We start from the raw sequence: 14,517 nt of genomic DNA, 5'->3' as shown, positions 1-14,517 counted from the left end.
TCTAAAACTAAACATTTTAATCGAGTGCGTAGCGCGGGCTGAAAATTTTTTATTTAGATCCGACCCAAAATTTGACATTCTAAAGCACTTTTTTGTTCCATGAACGGAGTGGGCATCCAACTAAACAGTTTATGCGAGCGCAGCGCGAGCTCAAAATTTTTGTTATTCCAACCCAAAACTGGATATTTTAAGCACTTTTGTGACCGTGAACATGATGTTAGCTATCTGAAAAATTGATGCGAGCGCGAATCGCGAGCTAAAAATATAGATTTTCTGACCTAAAGATTTGACATTCTAAGCACTTTTGGTCATCATGAGTAGGATGGGCATCTAACCACATAGTTAATACGAGCGAGAGCTCCATTTTTTTCCAACCCAAAACTGGACATTCTAAGCACTTTTGCGACCATGAACAGGATGGGCATCTTATGCGGGCGCGAAATGTACGTGAGCTGAACATTTTTGGTAATCTGACCTAAAATTTGGACATTCTGAGCACTTTTGGTAATCATAAACAGAATGGCTATGTAACTAAACACGTTATGCGAGAGCTACTTTTGCTTGTCAAATAATGCCAGCGCGTAGCGCTAGCTTATTTTTTTTATATTCAGTACTTTTTGTAAACGTGAACAGAACGCAATGGAAACTCATATCGCAAGCAAACTTGTGCATATTGACTTCAAAATTGGATAGGCCCACTAGCGTACCTGACCTTAATCTGACCTTAAATTTGGACATTCTGATCACTTTTGATAATCATGAACAGAATGGCTATGTAACTGTACATGTTATCCGAGAGCTACTTTTGCTTGTCAAATAATGCCAGCACGTAGCGCTAGCTAAAATTTTTTGATATTCAATACTTTTTGTAAGCATGAACAGAATGCAATGGAAACTCAAATCGCAAGCAAAATTATTTGTGCATATTGACGTTAAAATTGGATAGGCCTATTCTAAGCTCCATGGTATCCTAGTGAGCAGATGACTGTACCTTACTTAACAGGAAATGTGAGCGAATTTTTTTTTTATGTAATGTCCTGATATTTTTTCATTTCCAATCATCCCCTCCCCTTATTTTATTCACATTTCTTTTTATTCTTATCTAGCTCTCTTTTCCCTCTCTCTCTCTCTCTCTTTTTTTTTTTACATATTTTCTTCTTCGTGATGCGAATTTTGTTGTTGTTAGTTGTCTATTTTTTTCTGAAAAAAATCGAATTGGGAGAGAGTTTATATTCATTTACTAAAAAATACACAAAGTTTGTGTATTTTTTAGTAAACGAGTAAAGGCATACACAAATACACTTGTGAAGTGACCGTGGTTTGGCCGGAAAATGCGACTTTCTGGGAAAATGGCAGTCATCTATTTGATTGAGGGTCGTCACGCTTTTTTGTAGGACCCGAGAAAAAATATTGTTAATTCATGTTAAGATAGGGTAAAAAAACTGTCCCCTCAGTAAAAAACATAAGATGACGAAAAAGGGTTTATTTGAACATTGTATAGCCCACTCCTGTTCATCGAATTTTTCCCATTCCTTTTATCGGATATGCAACGTTGCGCGATTCAATGAATTGTGCTTTCTCCAACAATATGCGCCGTGTAAACCCAATGAAAACTAATGCACCTGACTCCAAGGGTTATGTATGTTGGCATCCCATCTTCGGGTGCACTCTTTCGTAAATTACCATTTAAATCGACAGGCAGGCAACTTTAAAGTTTCTGACAATAGTACTCTTGCATCACTAAGATCGTTGAACCAGACAAACTATAGGAACTCGATATAGATATTTGCGTGTAAACCCAATGAAAACCAATGCGCCTGACTCCAAGGGTTATGTATGTTGGCATCCCATCTGTTCGTTCAATTCAAGCTCTCGTGATAAACTGGCATTAAATTGCATTATGGATGGGGATAGTGACGATAATCATGGCGTCCAAGTTGTCGGGATATATGATGATGTCCGAGCTGATACAGCTGAAATGACAGAGCATGGGAAGTTTAAAGAGGAGGAGGAGAAGGATGTCGATACCGACGGACACCTCCTCGTCGACCACCAACATGCCAACAAGAACGAAGGCGATGATCACGGGATAGAACCTTCTAAAACTTTAAATGAAGGATCAGTGGTTATTGAGCTTGAGCAGCTTTGTCAACCATTAAATGGACGGTTCTCTCGAATCGATAAGAATTACAACGCGACCCAAAATACTGATATTTGTCATGATGATGATGAACATGAATCCAGAGACAACCAAGACAGAAATGGTGTTGAAGGTAAATCGGAGGGTAAGATATCCGTTGCGGTGCCCCTAATACATGCAATACATGTTATTTTTTTCTCTTGGCATTTCCGTCAAAGAATTGGCGTTTCAGATTTGCGTATTAAGTAATTATTTGTTCATATTTTTAGATATTTCATGTCCAGGGAGAGTGATAAATAATCAGAAAAAAAGTCACAATACTGATTTAAATGCTCGACCAAAATTTTAAGAAAATTATTGAAAACTCTGCCGAGAAGCTCTCTACATCGGCTAGTGCCGCAAAATAGATATGAATATGCGTATAAAGTGGAAAAGTAACACTTATTATAGGTGAAGGGAATCATGATAAGATCATTAGTTATTTAGCAAATCGTAAGACAGCAAGTCATAGGGACGAAAATACACAAAGAATTGTTCAAATCTAATTTCAGTATGCATGTTTCGAAATATGCAAAAATATTTTATATCGCATTATTCGGGTTTCATTTTCTGCATGTTCAGGTTTTCTTTTTTACAATGAATTTACAGTTTCGTTATCATCGAAAACCTTAACATTTCATTGTCTGAACTGCGTTTGAAATAACTTTGCGGTCCTAGTTTTATAGACCAATTCGGATTGGTTGCTGCTTTTTTGTTTCTAACTGGTCTTTTGTCATGCCAATGCATACATTATCTTTTGTAATGTACATTATACATTACAAAAGATAATGTATGCATTGACATTACAAAACACCTCAATCATTGCACTACCCACTGAATTTACTTTTATTATTCTTTGGAAGCCTCCTCCACCCCACCCCCGCCACGTTATGGCCGCCATAAAATGCAGTATAAGCTGAAGTAAGATCCATCTACACTGTTAAAAAACCCGTGATTTTACAGAGAAATAAAAGAAGATTTTGCAGAAAGCAATTACAGAATCATTCTGTAAATTCATAAAACATGATTTTTCTCTGCAATTTAACAGAACAGGTCTGTTTAAAAAGGTGAAAAGACTGTTTTATTCAAGGAAATTTGTAAGATGCCATACACCAAATACCAATTTCCTGTAAGATTACACAATCTGTTAAGATTACAGGTGTTCTCGAGACTCTGCTGCAGGAACTTCTTTTATTTTAAGGATAAATTTTCTAACAGTGTATAATTGTGCATTTTATTTTGATTGTAATCCTTTATGTTTGGATTTGAAATCAATAAAAATGAAAAAAAAAACAAATCCAGAAATACAGTTCCGAGACAGCCGCACGTGATAATGTCTGCATCAAGGATCAATTGCATGTAGTTCTATAGAGTCTATATCCGTTGAATCAATGTTCCAAGCGACTGGAATGTCGTTGGATATTTACTATTATACTTTCGGATAAATATGTTTTCCGTTGACATTCCCTTAAACAACCCTTTTATGCTGTTCAGAAAATGTAAAATGTCTGCGTCTGGTTGCATACTGAAATTCGTGAACACGAGGATTCGTTTTTTTTTTGTTGTCTCGTCTGAACGAATTTCGGCAAAGACCTAGTAGAGTATGAAGAAAGTAAAGTGACTGCTTGTTAAGGAGGATATAATTTGAGAAATTTGTTGTAAGATATGCTGCAAAATTATGTATGATAAGTTTTTTAATTGGGAGAAAAGTATTTGGCACGTAAAGATACAGGATAATTTGCATGTGATGAAAGCAAAATGAGAAATGAAAAGAGGGAAGTTAGCTATCACTGAGAGAATGACCGGTGGGGTTATTACTTCATAAAACCTGTGTTTTAATCAATAAATATTATTTTCTATTTTTAGGAAATTCAGTCCCCTCAGTACTGATTTTATTTTTTTTTAAAGCAGGGGCATTTGGAACAAATATCCTGAATAAGCAACTGATCTTGGGAAGGGAAGGGGCGTTGTCATTGCAAAGGCAGGGGCTAATGAACACTTTCGAAAGTATAGGGGTGACCATGCAAAAACAAAATCACATTTGGTCAACCTCCCCATCCCCCCCCCCGTTCCGCAGCCTCTGCAACGTGGACACCAGGTTGGTAACTTAAAAATGGACCGTAAAGATCATCTATTAATCCATGAGTACAAAACTGATATAACGTTCACCTCTTCGTATTGTTAGTGAGTTATATGATATTTTTAAAGCTAAGAATCGTTCTATTTCATTAAAGACTATTGAACTGGATATTCATCCCTGTCGCCTTTTAAAGGGTTTGCCATGCCTGGTGACATATATGGAGTATCCTCTCTAGAGCATTTATTGCGCTCAAACGAAATGTAACATATGTGACTATATCACCTCCACCCCCCCCCCCGATTTTCTTTTTTTTGTTGTATCTTGTATGAAAACTTCTTAATAATTAGTACATACATAAATCAAGCGTCTGCTACAAGTTTATAGCAAATATCTCAGTTGAAAAATCTCAGAATTTTATAGTATTAGTGAAAAGTAAATTGGAAGTCCATGCCTTCTAGTGCAAAAGAGACGTGTTTTTTGTGGTTTCTTATGACTGTGATGAAACTCCCATTGGTAGACCCAATTAGCACCAGGGCAACGGTTGCTAGGTAACATTTTTCTCAATAACCAATACTTATAGGGTGTTATTATGATTTAATTTCTATGAGCCACCACATCTTTTTCCATTTAAGCATAAATACGTTAATCACAACCCAGGAACATGTTTAGCATGTTTACCCGCCAATGATAAGTACCAGTTGCTAAGTAACAGGTTTTCTGCAACCGATTGTTAAAGGCCATATGGTAATTAATGCGTTTAAGAGGTACTAGTAGAAACCTTGCACACTACCTCATTATATTGTTTATATTTAAAACACGATGTCTATGGGTTCCACATCATTGGCATGATAATATTTGTTGCATGTTAGAAAACTCACGTTAAAACCAATCTTTATCCTTTTGGAAACCATAATTATTAGGGATTAACCTAAACATAATTATGTAAAAGATTATTATTTTGTGTCTTTCATAGTAGAGGGTTATTTGTAAATGTTTTTATTACTATGTAGTCACATACTAATCATTGAATAATAATCATGATAATAGACCTCATGATTACTTATCTGAGCGATTGATAATAAAGGTAGAATTTATCGACACTTGTATCATCGAGAATCCAAAGTCTAGAAACCGTTGACATTCTGTAAATTTGTGGCTATCTATTTTCCAATATGGCGCTGTATACCTACAATTGCCCTTGGAAAGAACTCCACAAAATAAACATTTAACAAGAGGTTACTCTTGTAGAAAAACGGTTACAAGAGCTCACCAGGAGGTCATGGGTTCTTACAACCTAAACATTTCTGATCTTAGAGAGGTGAAAGAATGACCACCAAGAATTGATTCAGTCAACTAAAGTTTAAAATCATATCAAACACCAAAATCTCGCCAGAATGTAATTTTGAAATGAATGCTTGCATGGATACCGTTTATCCCTTGCTAACAGTAGTCGGTCGCTTGCCAGCTCTTGGTTTAGTTCTCCATGCTGTTCCCGGACCTAATGATACAGCTCCCGGATCTATCATGAAGTGAAAGATCTGTTAGAGTTGATTTGTATCATTAGGTTCCGTTTCCAGGCGTGTTAGCCTGGATCCTGCAGCTACATGATCTATCGTGTGTTCTGCAGAAATTAATTTGGACCTGTTAGTTCCGATTCCAGACCTGGATCAATCCTGCAGCTTGGAGTCTATCATGACGTGAAAGATCTTGCCAGAGTTGATTTAGACCGGTCAGTTCCACTTCGAAACATGTTGGCCTGGATCCTGCAGGTATATGATTCATCTATCTCGACTCAATCCTGCAGAAATTGACTTGGACCTATCTTTTCTGTTTCCAGGTGTTTGACCTAGATCAGTCCTGCAGCTCCAGGATTTATTATCACGTCAAATATCTTGCGAAAGTTGCTTTGGACCGGTAATGTCTGTTTCAGTCGTGTTGGCCTTGACAATGCAGCTATTATATGTTTGATCTACCACGACGAAATCCTGCAGAAGTTGATTTGGACCTGTCTGTTCTTTTTCCAGGTGTTTTGACCTGGATCAACCCTGCAGCTCCAGGATTTATCATCACGTCAAGGACCTCGCAAGAGTTGATTTGAATCGGTCAGTTCTGTTTCAGGCGTGTTGCCCTGGATCCTGCGGCTCCGTGTTCAATCGTAAATTGAAAGCTCTTGCAGAAGTTGATTTTGACCTGTCAGTTCCGACTGCAGGTGTTTTGACTGAGATCCTGCAGCTTCAAGATCTATCATGACATAAAGTATCCTGCAGGACGATGCGCAGCTGACTTTGTCACATACATGTGAAGCACTTGTAATATCAGGTTTGCCATGTTGGCTGGACGTGATCCATACTCTGCCACAGAACAGTAGCATTAAGTTATGATATACTTCTTCCTTCCATATGCCTCCAATACTTCTTGGCATGTCCAAATCAGATAGAAATGATTCTGCTAATGGCACTATCACTTTGTCGCAATATAATTTCCTTATGGGGAGAAATGTTTCTTACAATTATATTGATGAAAACATTGATAAAAACTTCATTTTCCCATCGAATAGGATGATGTACTCCTCTGTTGCCTCCAATATTTTTGTAGAGCATAATGCGGCTTCACAGTGGCTTTGCTTCCCCAACTACCAAGACAGTCTTAACTTTTTTTTTCACAAAATATATGCCCAAATTTTAGAAGGCATGTGTGACATATCAAAATGTACGGTCGATTCATTAAATGGGGAGGGGGTGCATGGTGTTAATCAAAATCCCCACCCTCCCATTCTCCATGATGGTTAGTTTTTAGTTAATCACTTTATATAAGTGTATACAAATCTGAAATCTGAATGTATATTTAGTTTGCAATTTGAGATTAAAATGTATTCTCCTGGGGATTCCAACGAAATTGATTTCTCTTTTTGGTATGGATTGGTCTTTGGAATGAAATGGGTTGAAAACCTGTTGTAATCTTTGTTTGAGGTTGTCTGTTGTACAGCCACTGCATTGCAAATGTTTTAAAAAGGACACATATTAAAGAAACCTATGAAAATTTTACCCATAGGGAAAATGTATAAATTCAAAATTTACACAAAGAAACAATCCCTGACAAAACATTGAAGGAGAAGTACACATTTGTAAGATTTGAATTTTATATGATAATCTAATAGGTCCTGTTGGAACATTTCTCCACTCAGCTTCGAACAAAGGTCAGAAATCGAAAAGTAGGTAAATACCAATCACAATTAAACTACGGTAGAAATACATTCAAATCACCTGGCTTTGATGTTTGAGTTAAAACCGATTGTGCGGCCAACGGGTGCCCTTTGATACCTCTTTTTTTAAAGGGGGGGGGGCTATTGAAAAAGGAATCAGTCCAAGCCTTCAAAATGAAAATCGACACTGGCGCATTAGGCTGTTTGGTAGATGATTTTTTTCCAGAAATTATGCGCATTTCCAATGAAATAATACATACACATGTAAGGAAGGTTGAGATTGGATACAATTACAATACACATTATGTTGTAAGGAATGCATTGTGAAGCAATCGAACCATTTTATTGTTACGTCACCATTCATTACCATTTTCCATATGTTGTTTTTTTATCTTATTTTGAAAAATATAACTTTATTTTTATTGATTAAATTTTTAATTTTCAATTCATTTCAATTATTCATTTATAAATCCATCCTTTTTAGTTTAATGAAAGGCCTATCCAGCGCCCTTTCTCCGCGATTTTTTTTAATGGCCCTTAACGTATACTTTTGAAATTTAGTGATCGCGTAAATATCACTATACTATCATAATCCTATGAATCTTTATTTCAGATTTTATTCATTCATTTTTCATGCATGTATATCTCATTTTTATCGCTTGTAAATAAGAAGAGATTTGTAATCAGACAATGAAGACAACAGTCATGAAGGCTTATCATGCATTTTAGTGGAACATAATTATGGGGCGGGAAAAGGAGGAGCTAGGACGAGGATGATCCTTGCAATGACTATATCATAATCCTCCAAAGATATACTTTCTTTTATTTTGATCGCTTAATGATTTATTCAACATTCGATTTTTTTTTATTAATGAGAAATATGTTTCATCTTTATTCATCCATTTCACAGATACCATAGATCAAACGAAGAAAAATGGAACCAGAATTTTCATTGCTGTTAAAGCAACTTATTTTCTTTTCGTTGCTGGTAAGATTGGTTTATCCTTAAGAATTTTCGAGCATGGTACCTCTTTTACAAGTCTAGATTTTAATAATCATTGTATAAAGTTTCTACCAAATAAAACTTGAGAGAAACACCTCATTTCCCGATTTTCGGGGATTAAAAACGTTTTTGTGCATATTCGTTTAAATTTCCTCTCAAGATATACAGTGCGTCCCCCCAAAAAAACTATACACTAATTTTTGAAATGGCTGCCAAATGAAAAAAAATATATCACTTTTGGGAGAAAGACTAATATATGATTATGCAAAGCCAATAAAGTCAACTTTCAGATGACACCAAAATCTATTCATACTTGAGTGAACACTGCCCCTTAAACCAGGGGTATGAAAATGGGTCTGATCAGGAATTAGCCTTCCAATTTCTTTCGTTTTTTTTACTTGCAGAATTGAGAGTTTTGTGATGAATTAATGATCAATTGTGATAAGTTTGATGTTTTAGAAAAATTTCATAAGCTATCAAATTGAAATTTAATGCATGAGTGATCATGCACTGCATTTTTAGTGCATCATTTTGACTTTATCATTGGATCTTGATATATATTTTTTTATTTGGCAGTCATCTAAAAGGTGTATAGTGTTTTGGGGGACGCACTGTAGAAACTTACCTTCTGGGAAATTTGGTTAAATCTATAAAATCCAGTTCCTCGACCATTTTCAACTTAGAAGTTCCACTAGACAGGAGTATAACTTCTAAACACCATCAAACATGTCAAATGCTTCTAGACGTACCCCTGCATGTATATTGTGAATTAATGCAATTGTTTCAAGCAAAAATAACGCCATCGATCTTCAAGGTAATATGCACATGATAAAAACCTCTCAAGCGGGGCTCTGTCGCTGCCAAGCAACAGTTATTATTTAATAACGTGAGCCCCTGGAGCATAATTATAACAAAGACTCACAATGAAGTGTGTCTATAAAGTATGTTTATAAAGATATAGGCTACCTAAATATCATACGGTGATGGACGCAATCAACGAAAGGAAATTATTTAATTTCGAAAGCTTTTTAAGGTTTTTATTATCATTATTTGGGTTTTTCAGATTCTTATGAATAAAGTATCCTTCATTTAAGAGTATCCCAAACCAGTATCCCCTATTTAATCATAATTTCCATGGCCCTGCCTAATAATCGACCCCTATATGCCCCTGAACAACTTTGTACCTGTAAAAGATACTCAACTGGCGATATTGCTAAAGGTTTTCTATTTTATTTTTATTTTTATCTCGTTATTTTACTATTTTTTTACCTGTGGTACGGAAAAAAATGCCAAAAAGTCGTAAAAATTTCGTCTCCCGCAGAGGACGAATGTACGTGCTTATGATGTTACTAAAATTGTCATATTCCACCCCAATGCAGGTGTGGCTTGCTTGTTGCCTTTCCTTCCAGTCTATATGTCATACCTTGGACTTGGTGTGATGGATATTGGTATAATCAACACTCTGGGACCCTTCTTCGCCATGGCGGCATCATCTGTATGCGGAACATTATCAGACAGATTCAGTTTGCACAAGGTAATGCTACTCACATGCTATTGTGCAACAGCTTTGGTTTACGGAAGTAGCGTTTTCATGCCCTTTATTTCGCCCAGTCTGAGCACTCACATGAATTTTAAGCATACTGAGCAAAACGCGAGCAACGCAACATCTTACATGGAGCAGACACTAAACGTCTTCTATCATGTAGATCCAGAGAAGTCGGGAGGCAATTATTCTTGTAGATTCCAGAACACAACGCACTCGGACTTCATGGACCTACGTACATGCAAGTTCTCAATAATCGACAGGCGAAACACGTCGAATATTGCATCGTTTCTGGAGAATCTCTGTGGATGTTCGTTTACTGACTTTACAACAATTACCGCTTCTGATCACGAAAATGGGAGCCGTCGGAACGGAGATGGTGTTGTTCCAAACGAAATTTGTCTATTATACAATGATTTGATGAAGGCATATGTCGATCAATACAATTTAATAGAGTGTGATTTATCAGCAAAGTACAAAGATTCTTTCAACGGTGCAGTTCTTGTAAATATGTATGATGAAACACATTACCTGAACGGAAGTGCCTCTCAAACTCATGACATGCAGGAGGGGGATTATCTCGATATTTTTGTGATTATGCTCGCGATATGCCTCATCGGATCTATGTTTAAATTCTCAGCTGAACCTCTTCTTGATGCGTCCACAATGACACTCATCGACGAATTTAAAGAAATTGGGCAGAATTTTGAGTATGGCCGCCAGCGAGTGTTCGGGGCTATAGCACTTGCAATATTTGCGCCCCTCTCAGGTATCGTTGTCTCGTCATATGCTTCAGTCAATCCGGACGGATTCAACCTGTACCTTCCTGCATTTATACTCTTTGTATCCATGATTGCACTTTCTACAGCAACTGCTTCTCGTATCCCAATCCGCGTTAAACAGCAAATCACAAAGTACTCTTTTAGGGACGCGAAAGACATCATCTTAACACCGAAGGTTATCGTTTTCTTTTGTGTCATGTTCACAATAGGAGTCATGATGTCATTCGTCAAAACATATTTATTTTTGTTCATAGCAGAAATAAATGGAGATGAGACTGTTATGGGTTTGAGCTTGACCGTTTGCTGTGTTGCTGAGGTGCCCTTTATGATGTTTGCATCGTTGTTCATTGATAAGCTCGGTCACCGAAGTGTCCTTGGAATTGCTCTCGCTGGCTACGTCGTGAGGTTTATCTGCTACTCTCTCCTGCAGAACCCTTGGTCCGTCCTACCAATTGAACTTCTTCATGGGATTACTTTTGGCTCCATGTGGCCGGCAGCAGTATCCTATATTCATCAAAACTCCCCTCCAGACCTGGCCAGCACCTTGCAATCACTTACGCAAAGCATCACAAACGGTTTCGGTAAATATACAAATTAAGTTGGTTTCTACTTCCGAACTGACCAGGTACGTGTTTCATAAAGCTGTTCGTAAAGTTACGAACGACTTTACGCACGACTGGAACCTGTTTTGGGGTCATAACTCAATTACATACGGATATCAGATAGCACAAGAATGGATCACCAGTCATGCGTAAAGTCATTCGTATCTTATATTACGAACAGCTTTATGAAACACCCACCTGCTCGTATATTCTCGGCCAAGTTGGTCATGTTGGTGTAGCTCGGCAAAAAAAATCAAGGTCAATTTACCATGATCATTACGTTTCTTGTTAATCTTCTAGAATAGCACTACTTGTCAAAATATAGCAGTATAGGAACCAAGGGTCTTGTCGATAATCCAAATCGGGGTAGATTGACCGGGTCCGATCACATCACTGAGCTTTCTAAAATACCTTGATCGGATTTGAGTAACTTGAGCATTTTGACAACTCCCTGGACAGAACCTAGCATTAGGCTTTGAAGAAAAACACAACAAGGCATTCACTCAACGGTTACAAGACCATTTTCAGTACATGTCCGATATGAATTTCAAATTCTGGATTCTGCATGCATGGTAATCAAGCTCATGGACAATAATCTTGTCTATTTCGGTCAATTATCAGTTAACAGTAATGCTATTCTATGAACATTTTTGACACTGTCCGAAGCCTATCATCCCATTCACTCTACTCCAGTGGTTAATACATTTTTTTGACTGAACGTTTTTTTTTATTAGATAGATTGGGTTATGTTATCATCTTAATCATTTGATCCCAATTGAACTTGTTTTATTTATTCTCTAACGTTTTCTTTATTCTTACTGCCGATCTAGTAACCTTACTGGTCAAGCTATATTTTACTTGTTCTATTAATCGGAGACAGTCTATCTTGATCTTGTCGTATATGCCTGGCGCCATGATTGACGCCTAATGAGGTAACATCGCACTGCTCGAACGATCGAGACACAAATGTGCTTGATAGAGTTGAAAGGTCGGTAGTAGTGGGAACTTGAAATAGGATTTTATTCCATGAACTATGATGGTACTTACATTAGAAGTGTCTGTTTCATCCACAGGACAGGGGGTCGGAATCCTTATTGGCGGAGTCATTTACGACAACTTTGGAGCCAGGATCCTTTTTGGGGGATCCGCCATTTTGTCTCTTGTGACACTCGTCTTGTATTTCGTCGTCAGTCTCATCCTCGACAGACAAGAAAGAGATCGAGGATACGACAAGTTGTGAACACTAACCAGAGTTTCAATTGTGTCACTCCAATGGCACTCCCCAACCTCTAACTTTCAATACATGCTTCACATTGATGGCTGCAAAATATGAATTGATCATGATATATATATTATATACATATATATCCACTTGGTATGGGATTGGTTGAGGTTTCCAAAAAGTGATCAATGCCGGGGCAGAGCAATTATATATTCATACCTTGGTCAGTTCCGTCCACTACCGTCGGTTTCACGCTTTCGGCGATCTTCAGGCAGACTGATGGTTTGACGACTTGGTTGAGTCTGCATGCTGCGATGGGTCGTCACACCTGATTGGTTTTCTGGGGGGTCTTGGCCGGTGTCTGTGGCGGCACTTTGATATTATTTCTGATCTTTTGTTGAGGCACTTTTTGCTATTGGTGATAATGACGTATTTCTCTTCTAGGCAGAGATTAATTGCAGACTCGGAGCCCACTCTTTCTTAGGTTAGTGTTAGACTTCTGCTCTATCCCCCACGTTAAATCAAATTTGGTGTTTGCTTCCTTTAGTTTCCATATATACTTAGAGAGTTGAGTTTCATTTTTGTGTTTTTCGTGTTTCATTGATTTGATGTGATTTCTGTATATGTCCTTGAAAGTACCCCGCAAGACCATAGTAGCATTTTTCCTTGTTTCCATGTAGGATGCTGGCTTTGTAGACGAGGGCCATTTCTAAACATCTCTCTTGTAGTGGGCACTGTGTTTTTACACGACAATTACATTTCTGCCTCGGCTCCTCTTCGCTAGTCTTGGCTTGTTTGATGACTCTCTGGTTGTGTGTTTTCATTACTCCATCCATGTTTCTCATGCAGCTGTAACTGACTTTAACTGTATTTTTATTAAATATTTGATGCAGTTTGTTTCCCTTCGGGAAGTAGTTTCAGGAATTTGCCGCCCACGTTTGTCTTAACCTCTGCGTTGTAAGGGGGGTTAAACCATGTGATTTTTCTTTTCCTGTTTCTTTTGCTTTTTGGCCCCCTTCGTTCGCATTTTTGTTCTTCATACTGTATTACCCTTTCAAAGCCGCTATTTTTCAGGGCTTTATGGGGGCGCTGCTTCCTAATACCATGGTCACATTTGTTCTACGGCGGCCGTACGGCGAGTCGAAAACAGCCGTTTTATCAATTTTGATTCAAACCACCTATATGTAGTTGGACAAAAATGTTAAAACGGCTGTATTCGACACGCCGTACGGCCGCCGTAGAACAAATGTGACCATGGCATTATAGATACATTCGTTTGACGACAGAGGTTAAGACAAGCGTGGGCTGCAAATTCCTGAAACTAATAAACAAACATTTCTCGAAGGGTAACAATATTTATGCTGTGTCCGATGTAGGATTTTTCGTCGTGGGGGGTGGTAACTTTGGCTTCGTAGATCACGTTTTTTGTTGTGCATTTTCCTGGTAGAGGGCAGTCTTCGGTTTTCCAACATACATCTTACAAAGCATCATTTAAGGATAAAGAGAAGAGGCACAGCACCGAGCTCAGCAAGCACAAGATAACCTGGAGGATCGTACGCCATGCACAACCCTACTCTCCACTCACAAAACGCTGCAACCTCTGCCTATGGGAGAAATTTTTCATCATCACCGCAAACAGAAACAACAATTTGAACTCTCGAAATGAACTCATATCTACCTGTAGACATAAGAAAACGTTCCTCCTTGCTGGATATGGATACCCCACCACCACCCCCCCCCCTCCTCACTTGTAACCATACTTAATGACCCCTAAATACCCCTTATGTAATAAACAAAGCACATGTATCCCTTCAGTAACCCCATTCATATTTACATGCTCTGTCAACCCAATGTTATACCCTAATACACATGCTCTGTATATACTTTATTCCCCGGGGGGGGGG

At 37.9% G+C, this 14,517-nt stretch overlaps 1 protein-coding gene across 2 annotated transcripts; it reads left to right on the top strand.

Moving 5' to 3' along the window:
* The first annotated feature begins 1,573 nt into the window (after positions 1-1,573).
* On the top strand, positions 1,574-13,502 carry LOC121430353 (major facilitator superfamily domain-containing protein 6-like). Of its 2 annotated transcripts, none has more exons than XM_041627633.1 (4): positions 1,574-2,273; positions 8,372-8,449; positions 9,844-11,370; positions 12,465-13,502. In XM_041627633.1, exons 1-4 carry the CDS (start codon positions 1,802-1,804, stop codon positions 12,629-12,631), a joined length of 2,244 nt encoding a protein of 747 aa, XP_041483567.1. In that variant the 5' UTR covers positions 1,574-1,801; the 3' UTR covers positions 12,632-13,502. The 2 variants fall into 2 exon arrangements, with proteins under 2 accessions (XP_041483567.1, XP_041483566.1); XM_041627632.1 differs by having other exon boundaries at positions 1,574-2,285.
* The last annotated feature ends 1,015 nt before the right edge of the window (positions 13,503-14,517 follow it).

The sequence above is a fragment of the Lytechinus variegatus genome, chromosome 16 (assembly GCF_018143015.1).
Source record: "Lytechinus variegatus isolate NC3 chromosome 16, Lvar_3.0, whole genome shotgun sequence".
NCBI classification, from domain to species: domain Eukaryota; kingdom Metazoa; phylum Echinodermata; class Echinoidea; order Temnopleuroida; family Toxopneustidae; genus Lytechinus; species Lytechinus variegatus.
The sequence above is the reverse complement of the archived record's forward strand: the minus strand, read 5'-3'. Positions and strand labels throughout refer to the sequence as shown.